This window comes from Ziziphus jujuba, chromosome 3 (assembly GCF_031755915.1).
Source record: "Ziziphus jujuba cultivar Dongzao chromosome 3, ASM3175591v1".
NCBI classification, from domain to species: domain Eukaryota; kingdom Viridiplantae; phylum Streptophyta; class Magnoliopsida; order Rosales; family Rhamnaceae; genus Ziziphus; species Ziziphus jujuba.
In genome coordinates, this window is record NC_083381.1 from 6455076 (window position 1) to 6478366 (window position 23291).

Below are 23291 nucleotides of genomic sequence, written 5' to 3' on the forward strand. Positions count from 1 at the left end.
ACACCCACCTGCGCGCTAATCACAACCGTGTGCACACTAACCATATCACATATACCATATCACATAATCAGAACACCAGTACGTGCACGGTGCATCTAAAAATCATAAAATCCACAATTTAAATTATAAAACAAATTTCACATTTTTCATAAGCATAGCGGGCATAATCCATCCGCTTGAACCGGGAATTTTCCCACAATTTCTTTGTAATCAATGCCATAAATTCCATGATTTTCAAATCCACCAACTCCCAAATCCATCAATTCAAATATCCACATTTTTTCCAAGCATAAATAATTTCTCGAAATATCATAATCAAATCCCATAATATTTTATGGGCATATTTCATAAAAATTGAAATCACCAACATAACCAAATATTTTCCTTGAAATATTTGAAAATCGAATCGTGCCCAATTTACCATTAAAACCACACCAATTTCAAAATCCTCAAAACCATAAAATAATTCCACATGGCATAAATTGATGAAATACACATTTTCTTAAATCCGATAAATTCACAAATAATTCCACAATAATTCAAATAAATATTTGGCACATAGAAATTAAATTCCAAATATTTAAATCACACATTATATATTCACCAATTAAATTCCCAAAATTAATTTGAAGGTGGGTCACTCACCTTGTGCACGTATCTCAATCAAGATCCTCCGTAGGATTGACTCCGCTACTTGCACGTGCACCTAAAACATCCACAGTACCAAAACCACAAATATTAATATTTTATTCGGGTAATCCCTAAATGGGTACCCGGGGAGCGAACACCAAACGATAACTAAAATTTACGAATTATATACCGAATCGAAGCTCGAGTGATGCTAATCACAGATCCGGTCTTAATTTCCGATGATCGTACCCGACGGGGTCGGAATTTTATCGGGAAGCTTTTCGGGTTTCGGCTCCGCAATTCTCCCAAACCGTCGCGAATTGGTGGAAACGGAAGTCGGATTTGGGTTCAGGAGGTCGAACACTGCGGACTGGAGCTGGCCGGAATTTTCGGGGTACTCGCCGGAACAGTGATTTCCGGCGGCCGCCACGTCACCGGCAACCGTCGCCGGAACAGTAATTTCCGACGGTGGCCGTTTGCTGTGAAATTTTGCAGATTTGTAGATCGTGAGGAGAGCAATCCAACGGGACCGACGGTGAGCAAAACGGAGGTCGGACGGCGGAGAAATCACCGTTTGAAGATTTTCGACCCCTCGCCGGAAAACGCTCCGATCCCGGCGCGTCGGTGGTCCGATGGCCGTGATTTTTGGTGGGTAGGCCGGACTTGAGGAGAGGATGCTGGGTGTATGGCGCGTGTACTGTACATCGGCCGGAATAGTGCCGATTCGCGGTGGCCGGCGGTGGAGGGGAAAAATCGCCGCCAAACTTCGGACGTCCGATCCGGGCGCGTCCGGCGGCCGTTCGCCGTGAAATTTGGAGGTTTTGCCGGAAATGAGGTGGGCAATCTGGCTGGCCGGCGCGTGTACAGTAACTAGGCCGGAAAAACGTGAAAATGGCCGGCGGCCGGCGGGTCCTCTCTCTCTCTTTCTCTCTCCTCTCTCTCTTTCTCTCTCTTCTCTCTCTTTCTCTCTCTTCCCCGAGAGTTTTTCAAAATTAAAACCCTGCGTGACACTGTTCATGCCACGTGGACCAATCAGAAACTGACACGTGGCGTTTCACTGTTCACCGACCCAAAAAAAATATTAAAATAATACGGTATCCGGTAAACTTCAAACGTCCATAACTTTTTAACCGGATGTCCGTTTTGAGCGTGCCGCTAGTCTGTGAACTCGTATCGACGAGCACTTCACAACCATGCATGAGTCAAAGCTCAATTCCCCATAAAAAAAAAAGTCAACTCCGGCACCCCTTGGACAGTTTGGACCGCAACTTGTTTCGTCCATAACTTTCAAACCGTAGCTCCGTTTTCGACGTGCTACCAGTCTACGAACTCGTGGCATCGTGCACTTCGCCACGGTGCCCTAGTCATCTTGAAATTCCCACCGAGTCTAAAAGTCAACTTTTGACCCTCTTCGGTCAACGGTCAACGGTCAACCTCGATCAACGTGCACGGATTCCGGTGCGATTTGGGACGGGGTGTTACAGCCTTCCCCCCTTACAAAAATTTCGTCCTCGAAATTTCCACGCGTCACTGGAACAAACAAGGGTTCTGATCACGCACCTGCGCTTCGGGCTCCCATGTCGCTTCCTCGACTAAGTAGTTCCTTGCCAACTAATCCATGCCCAACACTACTTCAAGTCCGGATAGATCCAACAGGATCAGGTCTGCTTCCATCACTTGATCTGTGAAATCGTCGGGCGTAGTCCTGGCTCCCTGCTGCGTCATAGCAAACACCCGACCTTGACTTGTCTGTTGGGGTCTCCTTCCTCTACCTCGACTCGATCCTGCAGACGGCTGGACTGATCCCGAAGAAACTTCTACTGGCTGACTCCCCTGGGAACTCTGTCCTGGAAATATCCCCGTATGCTGTGTCCGTCGACCTGCTTCTAGCACACTGCTGCTACCATAAGGGCAATCCCTCCTTATGTGGCCTGGCTGCCCACACCGAAAGCATAAACCATCCATCTGACACTGCCCAGAATGATTCCCCCTACAAAGTGGACAAATCCGCGGAGAACTAATGCGTGACTGCTGATACGAGCTTGTATCCACACTGATCGAATGGCGAGCTGGCTGGGGCATACGATAACTATCTCTCCTCTGGAATCTGCCTCGTGGGCTTAACCCATCACTGTCTGAGCCTGAGCTATGGCCTTTCTTAGCTGCCCCCTGTCGAGGTACTCCGCTATACGAACCTTCGAAAGATCTGCGCCTTGAGGGTCTGTGTATCTCCTCCTGTCTCTCTAGCTCGAGCGCTGCATCCCTGGCGGACTGATAGGTGGGATGTACTGATCCGGAAAGGGTGTAGCCGATGCTCTCTTTCAATCCGTCTATGAACCTCACCTTCTTCGTGTGATCGTCGGGAATCAGGTGCATGCAGAATTCTGATAGTTCTCGGAATCTCCTCTCGTACTCGATCACTGTCATGTTCCTCTGTCGCAGTTCCTCGAACTCTCTCCTTCTTGCTTCACGGTAGGCAGGAGGACAAAACTCTATCAATGGCAGTTGTTCATCCCAGCTACCACGAAACTGCATAATGCAAGACCTTAGCAGGTCTTCTAAACTTCTCTCTTTATACCAATCCACCAATAATACTTAACAAGCGTCCGGTACATCTTGGTACTCCCAGGATGCATCGCATACATCGAGCTGTGCGCCTCCTCTAAAATCTCCTTCTTGAGTCCTGGGATATCCGGAACGCAAAGTCGTCCTTTATACACGAGGGCTCCATCCCTCCTTATGGAAAATTCCGGATCAAGACCTTCTTGTACCTTGCCCTTAATTGTCCTCAACTTAGGATCTTCCATTTGGGTCTCTACTATACGATCCACCAACACCGGTCGTACCTGGAAGCTAGCCATAAGAACTCCTGAAGGGTGCATATGCATTAACACCCCCATCTTCTTCAACTCCACCATGAGAGGTAGTTGGATGACTTGGATGTGAGCAAGGGATCCAGTAGCCTTCCTACTCAAAGCATCTGCCACTACATTCGCCTAATAGTGACTTTAACTTCCCTCTTGTGCAACTTTCCTTCTCATGCCCACTAATTAAGGATAGTCAAATTGGTCCACGAGAACACGATCTACAAGTCTTGGTCATAGTCGAACGCTAACCATAAGGTGCTTCTAAAGTATGCATCCTTAAACCAACAACCAACTCTCGTGACTCGATCAGCACTTTAAAAGGTTAGATTAGAACTTAAGTCTAATTTCCTCAAATACTGGTATCACCAAGTTAAGGTTGAGATTAATTCACTTATCTTCGATTACCCTCCTAGTACTTACAATTATAAAACCCTTGCTCCTCATTGATTAACCAATAGTCTTAACCTCGACAAACATCAATCTTTCTTTTAACTAAATTCATCAAGGTCATGAATAAAATTCTCAACATCCAAATATCATTCTTGAAAACCCTAAGTTTCCCTTATTTCAAATAAATTCCATGAATCCACACCTCAAGCAATAAGAAATTTAAATCCTAATTCTAGCATCACCACCAAGACTATGAACAAATCACTAGATCCTTAACCCAATAAAGTATTCCACACTTCTCAAATTCTAACTACGTCCCAAAAATCATACTCCTGATCATTGTAAATTATCACCAACAATATCAACCACCTTGAATCGATAAAGCACCACCAATACGAACCTTAAATCTCCAAGGAAATAAGATATCAAGATCTTAGCTTCTAGAATGAAAAATAACCATGCTTAAACATCCAACCATGCCTAAGGAATCATCCTCATCTCATTAACCTCATCAACCACCAAGTAGAACTTTAATCGCTATCCGGATCTTGCTTGATTCTCTAAACGCTGTCGTACCTTCTCTTTGTGAATGATAGTTTAAGCACGAAATCCATGTTTACATCTCCCTACTTTTACTTATCGGTGACCTAAGTACCTTTATTCGGATCTTGCAACTTCCTTTATCGTGCCAAACCACCATGTCATCCAGTGAGCATTCCATACGTCTTGGTACCCTTGGGGTGTATCGCATACTTTGAATCGCGTACTTCCTTTAAGATCTCCTTTTTGAACTCAACGATACCCTGCTTTGGATTCTCGACTGGCGATACTTAACCCTTAAGTCGCTCTTGGAAAAACCATAACATAAAACAAATAATAAAATATATTTTTCAAATATACCTAACTTGCATAGGCAATTGTTAAAACTCCACATTGAAATTCATATCTTAAAATCCATAGCATAAAATAAAATATGCACGCTTGTAATGGAGGTACGTACAACACCTTCTACATGTTACGTAATCCATGATTCCAACTGTCGCCGACACTCTGCTACCAATACAAACCAGGGTGGTTGCCTATATTGGCCGTCCAATTCCCCGGGCTCGTAGGCAACATGATCATGGGGCTAGCTCTACATGGACCACATTGGTTCGCCGCCTCCATATGGTGCAGTATAATATCAAACAATATAGCATACAGATACATGTATGAACACAAACCAAAAATACTTGAATAAAACACCTTTAATTTCAAATACCACTTTGAAAAGCATTTAAATTATGATAATCGATCGGGAAAATATTTTGACGCCTTGAAATCGATCGACACACATCCTTAGGCAATTATCCTTCTTCTCCATGAACGAAACGGATACCATTCACGATGATAAGCTTGACCTTCAAAAAGAAAAGGCATCCTCGACCATCGACTAGGCCATAGGAATTCCCCGTTAGGCTAGATGATCCTAATTGACACCCTCGAAGATTAGAGTTATTCAAACTCGGGCAACGAATTTACTTCGAGACAAACAGAAAGAACGCTTCCACGCGGGTAAAACGAGAGACTAGACATGGATGGGACACACAACAATGCACAGTCCCTTAGGATTACAAGAACCTATGCTCTGATACCAACTGTCAGGACCCGTCCAGAATTCCTTCCCCGGAACCCTAGACAGCCCTGATCCCAGGGAAATACCACCGAACCTTCCAACGGAAAATCCGGCAGCACCTCCCCTAAGGGATTTACTTACCACAAATTTACCTGCACTGAAAACACACTTCAAAAATATCCCCTTATTCCTCCCACAAACTACAAATTGGTTCCACAAATTGCAGTACTTAAAAAAAATAAATACAGTAATCCAGTGCAAAATAAATACAACAAGAGTGAAAGAAATATTACAACTGCAATAAAAGAATAACAGGGTACTGCCGAACTAAAACAGCGAGGAAGATCAAGTCCGCTCCGAGTGAACACCGACAACCTGGTACCTAGAGGAACGGAATTTAAGAGTGTGAGATGCTAATCATCTCAGTGAGCGACCCTACTACTATACCATATATTATCACAGTAATAAGTATAAATAATAATTATTTGGAAATAATAATATTTTCTCTCAAAACCCTTACAATTCTCTCAGTTGGAAAGGTTCCCCTTTTAAAACAATTTCACAAAAACCCTTTATCCATATGCCCCGAAAACCAAGACATCAATTAAATACCAGAAGCGGTAACAATTATATTTTTAATTCCAATTCAGTTTCCAAACATTTTATTTTTAAAACACAGTTCTGAAAATCATTTGATGCACCCACTATATACCAGTGGCGCCAACAGTACCCAGCGTCCCAAGGTACCGCCAGACAGGAGGTTATAGAGAGAAACCGGCATACGGTCGCGTGGCGTCCCACAGCGCCGCTGCTAACCTGGTGTCCCGGCCAAAGGGGGGTGGCCGCCCTCTCCGATGGCATCCACAGGACACCCTCATAATATCAACCGCGCGCTACTCACACCCACCTGCGCGCTAATCACATCACCTGCGCGCTAATCACACCCACCTGCGCGCTAATCACAACCGTGTGCACACTAACCATATCACATATACCATATCACATAATCAGAACACCAGTACGTGCACGGTGCATCTAAAAATCATAAAATCCACAATTTAAATTATAAAACAAATTTCACATTTTTCATAAGCATAGCGGGCATAATCCATCCGCTTGAACCGGGAATTTTCCCACAATTTCTTTGTAATCAATGCCATAAATTCCATGATTTTCAAATCCACCAACTCCCAAATCCATCAATTCAAATATCCACATTTTTTCCAAGCATAAATAATTTCTCGAAATATCATAATCAAATCCCATAATATTTTATGGGCATATTTCATAAAAATTGAAATCACCAACATAACCAAATATTTTCCTTGAAATATTTGAAAATCGAATCGTGCCCAATTTACCATTAAAACCACACCAATTTCAAAATCCTCAAAACCATAAAATAATTCCACATGGCATAAATTGATGAAATACACATTTTCTTAAATCCGATAAATTCACAAATAATTCCACAATAATTCAAATAAATATTTGGCACATAGAAATTAAATTCCAAATATTTAAATCACACATTATATATTCACCAATTAAATTCCCAAAATTAATTTGAAGGTGGGTCACTCACCTTGTGCACGTATCTCAATCAAGATCCTCCGTAGGATTGACTCCGCTACTTGCACGTGCACCTAAAACATCCACAGTACCAAAACCACAAATATTAATATTTTATTCGGGTAATCCCTAAATGGGTACCCGGGGAGCGAACACCAAACGATAACTAAAATTTACGAATTATATACCGAATCGAAGCTCGAGTGATGCTAATCACAGATCCGGTCTTAATTTCCGATGATCGTACCCGACGGGGTCGGAATTTTATCGGGAAGCTTTTCGGGTTTCGGCTCCGCAATTCTCCCAAACCGTCGCGAATTGGTGGAAACGGAAGTCGGATTTGGGTTCAGGAGGTCGAACACTGCGGACTGGAGCTGGCCGGAATTTTCGGGGTACTCGCCGGAACAGTGATTTCCGGCGGCCGCCACGTCACCGGCAACCGTCGCCGGAACAGTAATTTCCGACGGTGGCCGTTTGCTGTGAAATTTTGCAGATTTGTAGATCGTGAGGAGAGCAATCCAACGGGACCGACGGTGAGCAAAACGGAGGTCGGACGGCGGAGAAATCACCGTTTGAAGATTTTCGACCCCTCGCCGGAAAACGCTCCGATCCCGGCGCGTCGGTGGTCCGATGGCCGTGATTTTTGGTGGGTAGGCCGGACTTGAGGAGAGGATGCTGGGTGTATGGCGCGTGTACTGTACATCGGCCGGAATAGTGCCGATTCGCGGTGGCCGGCGGTGGAGGGGAAAAATCGCCGCCAAACTTCGGACGTCCGATCCGGGCGCGTCCGGCGGCCGTTCGCCGTGAAATTTGGAGGTTTTGCCGGAAATGAGGTGGGCAATCTGGCTGGCCGGCGCGTGTACAGTAACTAGGCCGGAAAAACGTGAAAATGGCCGGCGGCCGGCGGGTCCTCTCTCTCTCTTTCTCTCTCCTCTCTCTCTTTCTCTCTCTTCTCTCTCTTTCTCTCTCTTCCCCGAGAGTTTTTCAAAATTAAAACCCTGCGTGACACTGTTCATGCCACGTGGACCAATCAGAAACTGACACGTGGCGTTTCACTGTTCACCGACCCAAAAAAAATATTAAAATAATACGGTATCCGGTAAACTTCAAACGTCCATAACTTTTTAACCGGATGTCCGTTTTGAGCGTGCCGCTAGTCTGTGAACTCGTATCGACGAGCACTTCACAACCATGCATGAGTCAAAGCTCAATTCCCCATAAAAAAAAAAGTCAACTCCGGCACCCCTTGGACAGTTTGGACCGCAACTTGTTTCGTCCATAACTTTCAAACCGTAGCTCCGTTTTCGACGTGCTACCAGTCTACGAACTCGTGGCATCGTGCACTTCGCCACGGTGCCCTAGTCATCTTGAAATTCCCACCGAGTCTAAAAGTCAACTTTTGACCCTCTTCGGTCAACGGTCAACGGTCAACCTCGATCAACGTGCACGGATTCCGGTGCGATTTGGGACGGGGTGTTACAACTACTTCCCCAACTCTATCCAAGCTCGTACGGTGGAGTTAGACCGTGAACTTTTGTGGTTTTGTCGATGGTGGGATGGACTTTCTAGTGGTTCAGTGCATGTAGTTTTGTGGTGGCCGAAAAAAGAAAAAATGGTGGCAAACCATTTGGTGTTCAAATGGGCTCAGGTTAACCTAGTCCCTATCCTCAGGTCTAGGGAAAGGTCTATTGGAATTGGGGATAGAACAGGTATTTTGGAATTTATTCATTATTTGGCACACTTCCCAACACTTATATAGGGTCTTAGGTCATTAGCAAACAAAAATCTAGACTGGTTTGTACACTAATAGAATACTAATGTTTAAAACTTTTCAGAACCATAACTTTTTATTTATAATTTAGAATTTAGCAATGCCGCCCATCTATGAATTTGTATCAACGAGTTCTACCTAATGGTACATTAATTAAACTAAAACTTTGACCATAGAAAAAGTCAACTGGGACTCACTTATGGTCCACTTGGTCAAACCTAATCAAACTTATATAATATGGGTATTTTGATACGAGTGGTTACAATATTTATATTTATCAATTTGATGATCATATATGAAATGATCTTAATCTTAAAGATTTAACAAACTCTTATTTATGGCATCATTTCTTTTGATTTACTCAAAAATGTCTGTTATTTATGATGAACTAACACCTTGTATATTGGAGACATAGTGAAATAGTTAGCTGGGAACGATAAATACAAATATAGAATCCATTCCTTCTAAATGGAAGTTCGAAAAATAGATCTCTTTAATGATAATTCTTCAGAAAAATAGCTCTCTTCATTGGTAATTCAGCTCTTAAACAAGAGAATGCTCAATTTACAATAAGATTATGGATTAATTGTTTATTAAAGAATTATTGGAACTCAAGGATAAAGAAATAATTAAAGAGGATAACGGATACTGAATCTAGCTCTAATCATGAACTATTTATAGAGGATCAATCTATATGTAATGATTAAATCAACGGACTATTCAATTTTTTTTTTGAATAATTAATTCTATAATTTAAAAGTGTAATTGCAATTTTTTAGTGGAGTAACACTAGAATTAATAAATTAGATATATTAATTAAGAGTTTAATTAATTATCAAATTTGCTAGAGCTTGAATGATAGGTCCATTGGTCCTCTTGTCATCTCCATAAATGCCATAGGATGGAGCAGGATGTCATTTGTTGCAAGACTTGTCACATAGATAAAAGCCATGCTCAAAATACAAGACTTTACACTCCATTGCCGATTCCAGCAAAACCTTGGGAAGATGTGAGTTTAGATTTTGTGGTTGGTTTGTCTAGGACATAAAGAAATCTATCATGGTTATGGTGGATTGCTTCTCAAAGATGGCACACTTCATTCCTTGCAACAAGACTTTGGATGCTACAAATGTTGCTGATTTTTTCTCTAAAGCAATTGTGAAACTTCATGGGATTCCAAAGACAAATACTTTAAAATCATGATTCTAAGTTTATGAGTCATTTTTGTGCACAATTTAGAGTATGCTGGGCACCACTCTTTAGTTTAGTTCTTTAAATACCCTCAAACGGGTGGACAAATGGAAGTGGTGAATAGAAGCTTGAGAAATCTTTTGAGAAGTCTGATTGGCAGGAATCCTCACCCATAGGACCTTATTTTAGCTCAAACTAAGTTTTCTTATAATCGATCTACCAGTCAAACCACGGGAACACGGGAACAATTCTTTGAAGTTGTTTATGGTAAGAATCCTATCAGTCTTTTGGATTTCGCTCAATTTTCTGCTACTCAACATTTTAGTGAAGATGCGAAGGCAAATGCAATGCACATCAACGCAATGCATGAGCAAACTAGAGATCGTATAATAAAGTAAAATGAAAAGTTCAATAGGAATGCAAATAAACATAGGAATCCTGCTGCATTCAAGGAAGGTGACTTGGTTTGGATTCATCTTAGAAAGGAATGATTTCGTTGTGGAAAACATGGAAGGTTAAAGCCAACAGCTGATGCTTCGTTTAGAATTTTGCATCACATTGGTGACAGAGCATACAAACTTAAGCTTCCAAGTGACCATGGTGTTTCATCAACTTCCAATGTGGCTGACCTCTCTCCTTAGCATGATGAAAATAATTTATTTAGACTTGAGGACGAGTCTTCTTCAACCAAGTGAGAATGACATGGAAATTTTTATGCATTAAATTTGAGAATTAATGTTAAGCCTTGGGAACTTTTAAAGTCAACCACAATTTTTTTTTTTTTTTCTTTGGTGTCCTTATTTATTAGCATCAAGTTTCGTAATAGTTTTAAACTCTAATTAATGAAACCTTTAATTTATCTATGCCTATGATTGGAGGGACGTTTCAAGAATAATATTTAAACCATCTTTATGTTTTGAGAAGAAGCTTTTGATCATTTTATAAAATATAACATGTTGACTATTTCTTGAAGAAGGATTTCTTCATCTCAACTCTTGTCTCTTTGGTGGAATCCATTGAAGGGCGAATTTTCTATCCAACTCTTTTCATTTATGTGGATTCCTAAGTGCACGGACAGAACTATTCATTAGCCCAAAGGGGGCCATTTTCACCATTTTCACGTGGATTATACTGAAATTAGGCACATCCAATTGGGAAATCATTCGTTTTTATATTTCATTCATTTTCTAGATTTAAACTAACATAGATCTATAAAAAAAATAATAAAAAAAAATGCTAATTTTTAATCTTTAATTTTTTAAGTTTTTAATATTTTCAATTTTTAAATTTTTTTGGTATAACTTTTTTACTATTTTGTATTTTAGTTGCTTATTTATACATAATAGAGAAATTTAATTTGTAAATGTAGTTTAACTAAAGGTTTTGTAAGTGCAATTGAACTAATATCCTTATATTTTATACCATTCATAAGTTATTCAATTAACTGCTGGTACATATATTATAAAATTACAAATTTAAATTTAGTTTATGAAATTAGTGGAAGAAAAAATAAATATTATTATTAGACATGTAAAATAGGCGAAGTGTTTAAAATAAACTGAAAAAGAAAAAGATTAAAATATATTTTATTTTGTATAATTAAAGTTGAAAAATAAATAATACAAAACCCATGTACTAGTCTAAATTATTTTGATTTAGTCATAAATAACTATTTAAAAATGTATACCTGACTAAACAAATAAAATTGATCTCTAAATTTTGTTAACTTGGTAAAAAAATATTTGCTAGTTTTATACAATAGCCATGCCTTTCCAGCTATGAATTTCTCATTCCATCTCTTTAATTAATCTTATTGATTCATCTTTTTTATTAATCTTATTGTTTCTGTTCAGGTCTCTATCTTTTTTAGTGATATGCTTTGTTTCTGCGCTTTTTCTTTCAAATTTTATTTTCAAGTTATAAATGTTATGATCCCTCGATTTGTTAAATAGAAAGGAAGTTTGAATGTATATTTGACTTTAGGTATTTAGTTTCTTATATACATTGGTTTGCCTACTCAACTTGTGCAAACCAATGTATATAGTTAAGGAAGTTGATGGGAGATCTTAATTATACTCAAGAAGGTCCAACCATCATCAAATGTGACAACACTTCAGCAATTTCAATAGCCAAGAACCCGGTACAACATGGAAGAATAAATCATATTCCAATGAAATATCATTCCTTGAGGGAGTTTGAAGATATTGGAGAAGTCTCTTTGGAATATGTGAATTCAGAGGAGAACCTTGCAGATGTGTTCACAAAGCCATTGGAAATACCAAAATTGAGGTATTGAGAACTCTCCTTAATGTCTCTAGCAAGATTATCAAGGAGGAGTGTTGAAAGGTGGTAATCTTGCCACCTTGTGCAAACCAAAATTCACCAAGGTTTACACCCTCTTTCTTTCTTTATAAGAAATATTTTGTTGAATATCTTAAAGCAATATTTATGTCTATGTTTTATGTTCCTTTTAATGTCTTTTGAATGCCTAAGTTTTATTGTATTTAGCTTAGGGATTGTCTTTTTGTTGGGTATTGATTTTATTTTGTAAAATGGCTATATGCTGAAAACAGTGTTCCAACAACATAGGTCCATTGTTAGGACTGGCATTTTCTAGGTCGTTAGAACCAGGTTATGATTTTTACATATGTTGTAGACATGTAAAAGAAAATATAGCAAAAAGAATGATTCAAAAAGGACTTGGGAAGCCCAAGATATGCAGATTGCAAGTTGGTATAACTGCTGAGATTTCCAGCAGTTATGGACCACAGGTTTGAGAAGAATTGAAGGCCTTACCCAATTCCTTTGGACCTGGTCTTCTCAATATTTCATCCTCAATATTTCAACATGCCACATGTCAAAAATCAAATAATTTGGATGAAGATATCATAGTCTTTGATCAGGTCAAAGTAGCATTACCCGATTTAAAAGGAGACAGTTTTTGGAATTCAAATTCTCACCAACATTTTCTATCTTTGTACACTTACATATGCAGCTGATATTTGAACTTTTTTTATCAAATTATTGGGTGGGAAATTTGTATTTTAAATTTTAAAAATACATTATTTGGTCTCACACACACTACATAAGTGTGAACCAAGTTTTGTATCTACGTATGCAACAAATGAATGAGAAAGAAAATCATCATTGTGCTGTCTAGTTTATGTGTCTTACTTTAGCATCTTCTCTTCTTCTTCATCTTTTTCTTCTTCCTTCCAAACTAAAACCCTAACAAATCTTAATATCACCATACCAAAAACAAACACAAAAATCACCTAAATGCCAAACCAAAAACTGGATTAAAAGTTGTGTACAAGATTAATACCTTATATACAACACTCTTAGCCAAGTGAACCCAAAAATTATACCAAACTCCTACAGATAAGAATTTTAAAGGTTTTATAAAGAAGAAATTTGTACCCTTAGATTATACATATTTAATGGTCAAAATCATTTGTCAGATTGTTTGTCAAAAACTTGTTTCTTGTTAATTCTAAAGAAGAAGAGAGGGAAAAAAAAAAAAAGAAAAAAAAAAAAGGAAAACCAACTTGATTCTTCTTGTTTGGAGCTTCATATATTGTAGTTACAAATATAACTTGGTCCACCAATATATCTTAAATAATAAATAATGATATAAAACGTTTGTTTTAAAAAAATATAGAGCAATTATTTTTCTAATGAAAAATGAGTTCTACACAATCCTATATAAATGCCTATGATCAAAATACTACGATTTATTTTATTTTATTTTATTATTATTTTTTTTTTTTTGTTTAGTTTTGAAATTCATATTTTGATTTACTATTCTTCCTCTTTGTCTGAAACAAGCTAACATGCCTACCCTGAAGAAATGTCAAAAATCTACTACGGTTATCGTACTCCATTAATTACTAGTGATTCTCTGATGCTGATCAAAAAATAGAATATAAGATTTTATTTATTTAATTATTTGTTTAAATTTAGGTTTTAGAAACCTTTTTTAAATAAAGGAACTCCGATTTTGGATTAATTTTTTGGTTTATGGGTATTTTGATAATTTTAAATGTTTATGTAACTGTATTTTATTTTATTTTGAGGTGTGGGCCTAATCCCTTTTCGACGATTAGATTATTAATAATATCTCATCTTCCTCCTAACAAGAGCTACTCCAATTTAAACGATCGACTTTTGGCTAAATAAATTGTTATCTTCCTCCTAACAAGAGCTACTCCAATTTAAACGATCGACTTTTGGCTAAATAAATTGTTTGGGATTGACGCCTGCTACCAACTCAACCAGCACTTTGTTGGTTATATAGTGTTATTTTTTACATTGCAAAGAAAACTTCTCCTGTTTCTATTGTGCAAGTCGCATTTCTCAAAAATATATTAGGAGACCACGTTATATTTATAGGTATTTATTTCAACATGACAATATATGATGCTCCAAACAAGAATCAATTAGATGAATGTGGTAGCTCAGTTGGTACGAGTACCATCATCTACGTTTATCATGCTAGATTCGAATCTATCGGAAGAGCAATGGGTGCCTAAGGGCATAGTAAAAACAAAAAAAAAAAAAACAAGAACCTATTTTTTTAAAATTTTTGTGAGTAGTAGTAAGTGCGTGCATTTCTTTACCATAAAGCACAAAGGAAAAAATGGAAGCAAAAGAAAATTACCAAAAAAAACAAAGCAAAAACAAATACAAAAATTAAAGATAAACGGGTTCGCTCTTTGAATCTCTACAATATATTCTTATTCGCCTCTAAGTCATGCGCCCCTATAGCTCAGTGGTAGAGCGTCAGTCTTGTAAACTGAAGGTCCGTAGTTCGATCCTGCGTGGGGGCAATTTGTATTATTATCCTTCTCGAGAGGTTTCTTATGTTTATTTGTTTACTTTTTCATTTCTTTGAAAGAGGTTTCTTTTATTTATTTATTTATTTTTCCTTTCTTGAAAAGATTGGGCCAACGTCTTACAAGTAACATGTTAACTGGCAATAAAGAAGATTAACAATTAGCAAATAATAAAAAATGAGTACAAATGGATCCCAGTTTCATAAGAGACTGCAATCTACCAAGAAACTTGTGATTCAGTGTCTTGGAGAGACTATAAACCACCAAATTGTTAGAATCGAATTACACAAAAAGATTCACCAAAAATAAAAATACAAAAAAGTTTGAACATTACATCCTCCAAGAATCTAATTACCAACATGCATGAATCAACATTTTAGAAATTGTGCTGCAGGAACAACTTCTCTTGTGGTGAAGCTGGTCCAATCTCTTCCTCCAAACTCCTCAACCCATCATTCCCACTTCCCACATTCCCCAAATTCCTTCCCTCCAAGTTCTTCCCATCAACATCTGCCTCTGAGACTGATGATTTCCTCCTCTGTGAAGAAGCAACACTTGGAAATGTTATCCATGAAGGAGCTCTGAATTCAAACCTCTGATCCTCAGCTTCTCCAACCTCAGTTTCTGATGCTGATCTGTATGATGATCTTTGAGATGATTTCTTATGCAATCTGCTACTTCCCAATACCACCTCAGTTGGCAAAATAGGCTGCTCATTGCAAGGACTTCCCATTAACAATGCAAGTGCCCTTTCCAATGCTGTTGTCACTCTGTCCATTGATGGTCTCTCTTTCCCTCTCATCCGCACACATTTACAAGCCACATATGCAATCCTTTTCAAGGCCTCGAGATCCGGTGGGGGTTTTAGAACTGGGTCTAGAATTGCTGTAATATCTCCTGCTTTTATCAGAGGCACAGCCCATTCAACTATGTTTGCCCATTCTCCTACGTTCCCTCCTTCATATTGCATATCAACAGCTTTCCTTCCACTAAGAATCTCTAGTAATAGAACACCGAAGCTATAAACATCGGATTTTGTTGTGAGGTAGTGAAGCCTGTAGTACTCAGGATCAAGATAACCAGGCGTTCCTGCTGGGGGTTCTGCTAAAGGGCAGCCACTGTCTGCAGGCCCCAGTAGTGACAACCCGAAATCAGCCACCCGGGCATTGTGTTCTTCATCGATGAGGATATTCGAAGACTTGATGTCTCGATGAATCACAGGTGGGCAAGCGTAGCCATGTAAGTACTCGATCCCCCTGGCTGCTTGGACTGCAATTGTCACCCTTCTAACCCAATCCAATTGTTCCTTTAAAGCCTTGTTCTTGCCATGGAGGTGTTGGTGCAATGAACCATGGGCCATGAACTCGTAAACTAGAAGCCTTTCTCCTCCTTCTTCGCAATATCCAAGTAGATTTAGCAAATGGGCATGGTTCAATCTGGAGAGTAAGTCTAGCTCCGTGTGGAACTCTTTCGAATTCTGCATGTTACGGGACATTCTAGCCCTTTTCACAGCAACAACTGTTCCATCTTTCAAGGTCCCTCTGAAAACATCAGAGAAACTTCCCTTTCCCACAAGGGATTCTTCTTTAAAACCATTGGTGGCCCTTTCTAGTTCCTCATAATTGAACATCTGAGCCCTCCGTATCTTCAATTCATCCAAATCAGGCCGAATCTTCCCGTTATCTTTCTGGAAAGGAGAACCATTCCCATTATTTTTAATGGACTTTAAACTCTGTATGGAGCATTGACAATCTCTTAGCTTGTATCTAACATACATAACAGCAGTTAAAGACACAACAATCACCAAGAACACAGCAAAGGAAATCTCTGCAATGATGACCGGCAATTGCAGCGACCAAAACCTTCCTTCCTTCTTCCCTATAACAACATTGGAATATGAAGAAGAACAATTTAAGAAGCAATCCGACGAGTAGCAAATCGAACAGTTATATTCACAGTGTCTATCAGATTTCAATTTACATTCAGTTTTTTGATACATTTCAGCAGGACAACCATTGCTACAAGGCATACAAACATGAGAGTTAGGAGATTTACAAGAGGCATTTTCATGGGAAAATTCATAAAAACCTGGAGGACAAGGTGTGGATTTGCATAACCCAGGTGAGACAGCTAGAGGGAGAGAAGTAGGAAACCCAATACCCCAACAAACAGGTGATAGAGATCTCTCAGCAAGAACCCCACAAGTGAAGTAATTCCCAGCAGCAATCTCATAAACCTTAATTCCCTTTGGAGCTGGTGTGCTTGGTTGAACAACAGCACCCCAACAAATAACTCCATGATCATAGCTTTTGATTCCACAAGCATGAAACTTCCCTCCCACAACAGAAAGCATTGGTACATTTGGGGCCAAATCTACATTCCCTTTCCCTAAATTTGCAACTGAAATTTCTTCTTCAAGATCCAAACTCCTTCCCCAACAAAAGGGTTTTGAATCCACCCCCTCTAGAATCCCACAAACATGATACCCACCAGCTGATATCTTCTGAAATCTCTTATTTTTTGGAACCAAACTGATAACCCTGCTGCTAGTTTCATCACCCCAGCAGAAAATAGTCCTATTCTGGGAAAACAATCCACAATTAAATTCTCCACCTGCTGAGACCGCCTGAATCTGTCCATCAAATACATGGTTCGTGGTCATGTTATAGCCCCAACAATCAACAAAAGAAGTGTTTCTGAGCCTTCCTGTTGAGGGTTTCCTCAATCCACACAAATGGTAATCACCAGCACTGATTTCTAAGTATTCAGCTCCTTTAACCATGGGTTGAGGAACACCCATTTGGATATAGCCACTACTTCCCCAACAATAGGGCTGGTTGGAATCCATCAGAAGTCCACAGACAAAGCCATCACCAGCACTTAGACCAAGAAAAGGGAACTGGATTGGTGTTGCATATGTTATGGCTGAATTTGATCCATAACAGGTTACTAAATGAGACCCATCTGATTTTAAACCGCAGAAAGCTGAACCTTTCTCACCATAAGAAATTGCAATGGAAGACATAGAACCCAGTCCTGAAACTGAACACAACAAATCTGACAAAACTAGAAATTCCACAATCTTTCCAGTTCTCCATGAGTTTATATTCAAGACCCATATGATGAAGAAACCCAGCAACAAGACCCCCATTACACAACTCCAACCAATAATTTCAGAGAGATATATATATTTCTCTCTAAACAAACAGAAAATGACTGTTGAAGAAGAAAATCAGCAGAAAAGGCACCGTTGGAGGAGAAACTCTTTCTGAGTTCTATGTGAAGAACGTATTCCCATTACACTCCCCTATAGTCCGTAGCTGAATGAACAAACAGCAGAGAATGTAAATTACATATTCCCATGAAACGTACAACAAAAGGGAAAATGTGAGAGAAACCCACATGCAAGAGCCAATAACCAGCCCAACTCAACAAGATCCAGATTTTTTTTTAAAAAAAAAAAAATTCCTTGAAATACCAAAACCAAGTTCCAAACTCGACGTGCTCAAATAGAAACCAATACTACCATCTTCGACTTCAGAGAAAAAAAAAAAAAAAAACAAAAAAACAAAACCCAAGAAAGAGAAACTAAAACCTTGTGCATTTCCTTTCATTCTTCTGATAGGAAAATATACTTACCCGCAAAAAGAATTCAGAATATCTGCAACGTTTGGATCAAAGAAACAAAAAATCTAAATTGTTTTTGGAGAACATGGGGAATTAATCATCTCTCTTTTCAAGTTCATATACACAAGCAATAAAAAAATACATGTATAAATATGGCTAAAAAAGCTGGTACATCTTTTTGTGTGGTATATTTTCTGGTTGGGATTGAGAGTTAGGGAGGTATAAGATGAATTCCTTGTAAAGAAACCAAGGAAGGATTGGATTGTTGCAGGTGGTTGCAGGGTATTGCTGTTGTAGGCAAGAATGAAGAGAGAGAAAGAGAAAGGAAGCATTTAATGCCAGAAAACAGCAAGTTCTGAATGGAGGGGGGTTAGTGTAGGTGAAGACATTAAATGAGGAAGTTAATGCAATTTGATCTTTCCATGCCTGGATTACACCAAACTCGGCCATCATTCCTTTCTTCCGGTTTTTTTTTTTTTTTTTTTTTTTAAAAAAAAAAAACTTTTCATTTATTTCAAATTTCTATTAACAAATTAAACTTCTGTACGCAAATTCTGATGTTTTCATGTCTCCGTTCATCTCTTGCATTTGCATGCATGATGTCTATTTTATTATTATTATTATTATTTTCTCTTTTTGTCTTCTTCCTTCAATATTTAAATCATGACCATGTGAGAGATTTAAGGGTTAAAAAGTCAATGCAGTCTTCTTAAGTTTTTTTGGTTTTGAATTGGTTAAGATTGAGCTAGATTTTTTTTAAAAAAAAAAAAAGAAAATTAAACCCAAAAGCTTCTTACACAAGAATCAACACATATACATGGTCGTGATAATACGAGAATGTCCTAAAATTAATAAGGGGATGCACCAATATTGGTGGTATAGTTACATACATACATTATACCAATATTGGTTCGGAAAATAACCTTTTAAAATTTCATCCAAAAAAGATAAAAAAAAATAATAATAATTATAATCGTTAAAAAAAGATGAGCAAAAGATTAATTTTATATATACAAATAATAAACTCTTTTGGATTAAAAGTTATTGTAATTGTTAGAAGAAAAAAAATGGTAAAAGACTAACTTTGTATGTACAAATAATAAATGAAGGATTGTTTGATATAAATATGGCATTTTTTTTTTCTTTTTTTTACCAATAGGTTACTCAAATCAAAAACCTCGTGTGGACGTTGTCAATAGTATGTAGGGTGTTTACTCCAAGATTTTTCATATGTCAAGCATTTTTATTGGAGACTTGATCATTATTTACTGGTCAAATACAATTAATTTTGTGATAGGAAAAGCGGGACATTGATGGGAACCATATAGACCCTACAAAATTAAGTATCATAATCTGATCTTTCTCCATAATATAATATACCATATCGCATAGGTATAATCAATCTTTGTAATATCTCAATCCCTGTCAAAGAATCTAAGGTTATCATGTGTCTAGTAGGTTACATTGATCCTATTTTCCAGAAAGAAAAAAAAAATCAAAAGAAAAAAAAGTTACATTAATACTATGCCCAATTCTAGACAAAGACAGAATCAAATGCTTCCTCCTTGTTGTACATATAATTTCCCAATTTTTCCAAAATAACCCTTCTCAAAATCTCTTTTTCCCTCACCCCAAAAATATAAAAGGAAATAAATATTAAAGGCAAAACAAAGAACTTGAGCCCTCTAAGATTGTCCCTTTCCCATTGAAGATTATGCACATGCAATGGAGGGCCGGCATCATGTATTATTTTTATGCCCACAAAACAGTGAGGACCAGCCCCATTTTACCTTTAAACGAGGGAATGGCCTTGAATATGGTCTTGCGAGATTATTTCTACTAATTTTTGTATGTTTTCGTATATGCTTGTCTTGTGGATCGTACTTTTAATTAGCAAGTATATATATATTTTTTTATTGTCTAGAATTTTGTGAGTCAAAATGCTTTAAGGATATATATTATTTATATATATATATATATTATCATTTATAATAATTTTTTTTTTCATTTCGGTGTTTTACTTACATATATTAACTTTCCAGTTGTAAATATAATTGATTTATCAAAGCCAATTTCACTTACATATACTAACGTATCAAATGATAAAGTTGACTAAGAAATTAATGATTTAATATTAAAATTCTAATTAAGCAAGTGATAACTTTAGAACTAACTATATCACTAGTACTCAACATATGGTTGGAACAATGATCCCAATAGATTAAAATTGAATATATATATATATATATAAATAGAGTTTTTCTACAGTACGGATGCACTCAAAGCTGATGTTTTTTGGATGAAAGTATCGGCTTTACTGTACATTGTACACATCAAAGCCGACGCTTTCATCCAAAAAGCATTGGTTTTGGACACGGTCTGTATGCGGACCATCCATATCGTAGAATTCTTTTATATATATATATATATATATATATATATATATATATATATTTATCTATATACAATTATAATTTTAGCAAGATATCACAACTTCTGGACAAATTGATAATTTGTACTTCATTCTAATTTTTTTGTATTATATATTTTATATATGTATATATATATATTTATAATTATGTTCACAACATATCGACATGATGATTTTAGTATCAGCCATATCACTCCAAGCAATAAAATTTAAAAATTAAGAAATAATTTAATATGGATTTAGTAATTTGTTAAAACTTTATTTAAGAAAAGAAATATGGTGAATCACAAATGAATTTTTAAATTATAGCCATTAATTGTATACAAAGGCTCTGCTAGGTTATTGAGTCAAAAAAAAAAAATAAATAAATAAATAGAAGCTATGAAGATGACCCTTTATTTTGTGGAACCTTTGGTAGACGGAATAAGTCAACAATTTCTTTAGTTTTATTAATTTTATTTATTTATTAACCCATTCACATCAACATAGAACTCAATTGCTTCTCGAATACATATATAAACCCTAGATCAGGAAAACAATAGAAGAAGACAAACCCGATTTCTTCATCTCTCTTGCTTTCTCTTTGTCACTTTCAATGTCTCACTTTCTCTCTAAGTCTTTCTCGCTCTCTCCATCTCTGCATCTCAAATGGACATAACAAAACAATGTTCTTCGATGTGTCTTCAGGTGGTGCACAGTAGGTGGAGGGACAGGCTACGGAATGTAACGACCAAGTAGATCAAAGAAAGTTGAGTCGAATGATGTTGGTGGTGTATCACGAATATATGGCCCAGATGATGGTTGCATTTTGACTGAAGAGAAACCAAAAAATTCTAGAAAATATGAAATAAAAATAGTAATAAATAAATCACTTAGAATATTACACATCATTAGTTAATTTATTTTGAGCAAAACTTATTAAATAGTAATTTTTAAGCTTCAGTATCTACTTTATAAGCATTATGGGATATAAGCAGCAAAAATTACATTCTCTATGCCATATAGGCTCCAATATACAGAGCTATTAAAGATGCTGTTACTTTATGTATACAATGAAGCTCCAATCTAGGATTTCTGAATTTTATTAAAATCCAAGAATTTAATCTTGATCATTGGTTTTTACCAATGACGAAGATTTGATTTAGATTTTAAAAGATCACTTGACTTTTTATTTTCCCTTCTCTCTCTCCATCTCCAACCCTTTCCACACACCATTTTCTTTTCCTCCTCTATGAAAAATGATATATTTTGACCATTGTAGATGGAGTAGTCTATATCGTAATGATAAACGGCTCGTCTGGCCGTAACCTTTTTTTGAATTTTTAAAACTTCTGTCGCTCCAGTCCGCAAGGGCAGAAAACACATCACTGTTTTGGCTATGCTATCGGAAGCTCTAGTGAAGTCATAGTAGGAAAGCGCTCATCTTAGGTGGGCTTACTACTTAGATGCTTTAAGCAGTTATCTACTCCGAACTTGGCTACCCAATGTTTCAAATTACAAAGAATTAATTTGATTGGAATGACCCATGTTTTAATCTTATACGTGTTATAAAGTATTAAAAATTTTGAGAAAAACTAACGGTCCAAATTTAATATGGAACAACTTCGTATTTCTTTGTTGGAAACATGTTCCCACTTTATGTTAAAAATATGTTAATGTATCAAATATTAAAAGTGTCACATCAATTAATGAATTAATGCTAAAATCCTAGTTAAGCAAATAACAATCCTTGGCACTTGCCATATCACTAGGTTATTCACATAAAATCTATTTTAAATCATATCAGTTTATACATATTCGATAAAGTTCAAATCAAATTCTTAATATTAAAACTAATGTGAAAATTTATTATTTTAGCATTTTAATTGAATCAAGAGCTAAGATCTAAAATTATATTTATTAATCACTATATGAACAAAAATTCCCATTTTGAATCCTTCATCTGATAATTAAAAAAAAAATTTAAGAAAACAGTAAAAGAAAAAAGAAAAAAAAAACTATTTCTTGCCGAATAAAATTAACTCATTAGTGTACGAATTTATCCGTGGTTGATTCATGGACAAAAAAGTATTAAAAACCCAAAAAAAAAAAAAAAAAGTTGCAGGTAAACGAGGACAGTAATTACACAAATTCAGTAGAAAGTTTTAATGATGCTATTTCACACGTAGAAGGTTGAATTTATTTTTAATTCATGGGTCACAATCTTACCTAGTATAGTACATACAAATTATTGTCAAATACTATGCATGCTTTATAATTTTTAAACATACCAAAGGATTTTAAGGTTTGGAGGTGATGAGGAAGATGAGGATTTTTCTTTTTAGAAAAATAAAAGGAGTTTCTTGGTAGTATCGTACACCCT

General features: G+C 37.0%; 1 protein-coding gene and 1 non-coding gene across 3 annotated transcripts; one reads left to right on the plus strand and one right to left on the minus strand.

The window, feature by feature from the left end:
- Window positions 1-14793: 14793 nt before the first annotated feature.
- Window positions 14794-14865, plus strand: TRNAT-UGU (transfer RNA threonine (anticodon UGU)). Its single transcript has one exon. It is a non-coding gene; the product is annotated as a tRNA-Thr (tRNA).
- A 139-nt stretch (window positions 14866-15004) lies between these two features.
- Window positions 15005-18841, minus strand: LOC107434867 (serine/threonine-protein kinase-like protein ACR4). 2 transcript variants are annotated; one of them, XM_025067687.3, is made up of 3 exons: window positions 18511-18840; window positions 16960-18191; window positions 15005-16749 (listed from the first exon to the last, which is right to left on the minus strand). In XM_025067687.3, the coding sequence occupies exons 2-3, from the start codon at window positions 18020-18022 to the stop codon at window positions 15248-15250; spliced, it is 2565 nt and encodes an 854-aa protein (XP_024923455.2). In that variant the 5' UTR covers window positions 18023-18191; window positions 18511-18840; the 3' UTR covers window positions 15005-15247. The 2 variants fall into 2 exon arrangements, with proteins under 2 accessions (XP_024923455.2, XP_015901849.2); XM_016046363.4 differs by having other exon boundaries at window positions 15005-18191; window positions 18511-18841.
- Window positions 18842-23291: the final 4450 nt, after the last annotated feature.

What these genes read in the sequence shown, in the direction of transcription:
- LOC107434867 (XM_016046363.4), bottom strand. Translation starts at nt 18,022, where the DNA reads ATGGGGGTCTTGTTGCTGGGTTTCTTCATCATATGGGTCTTGAATATA.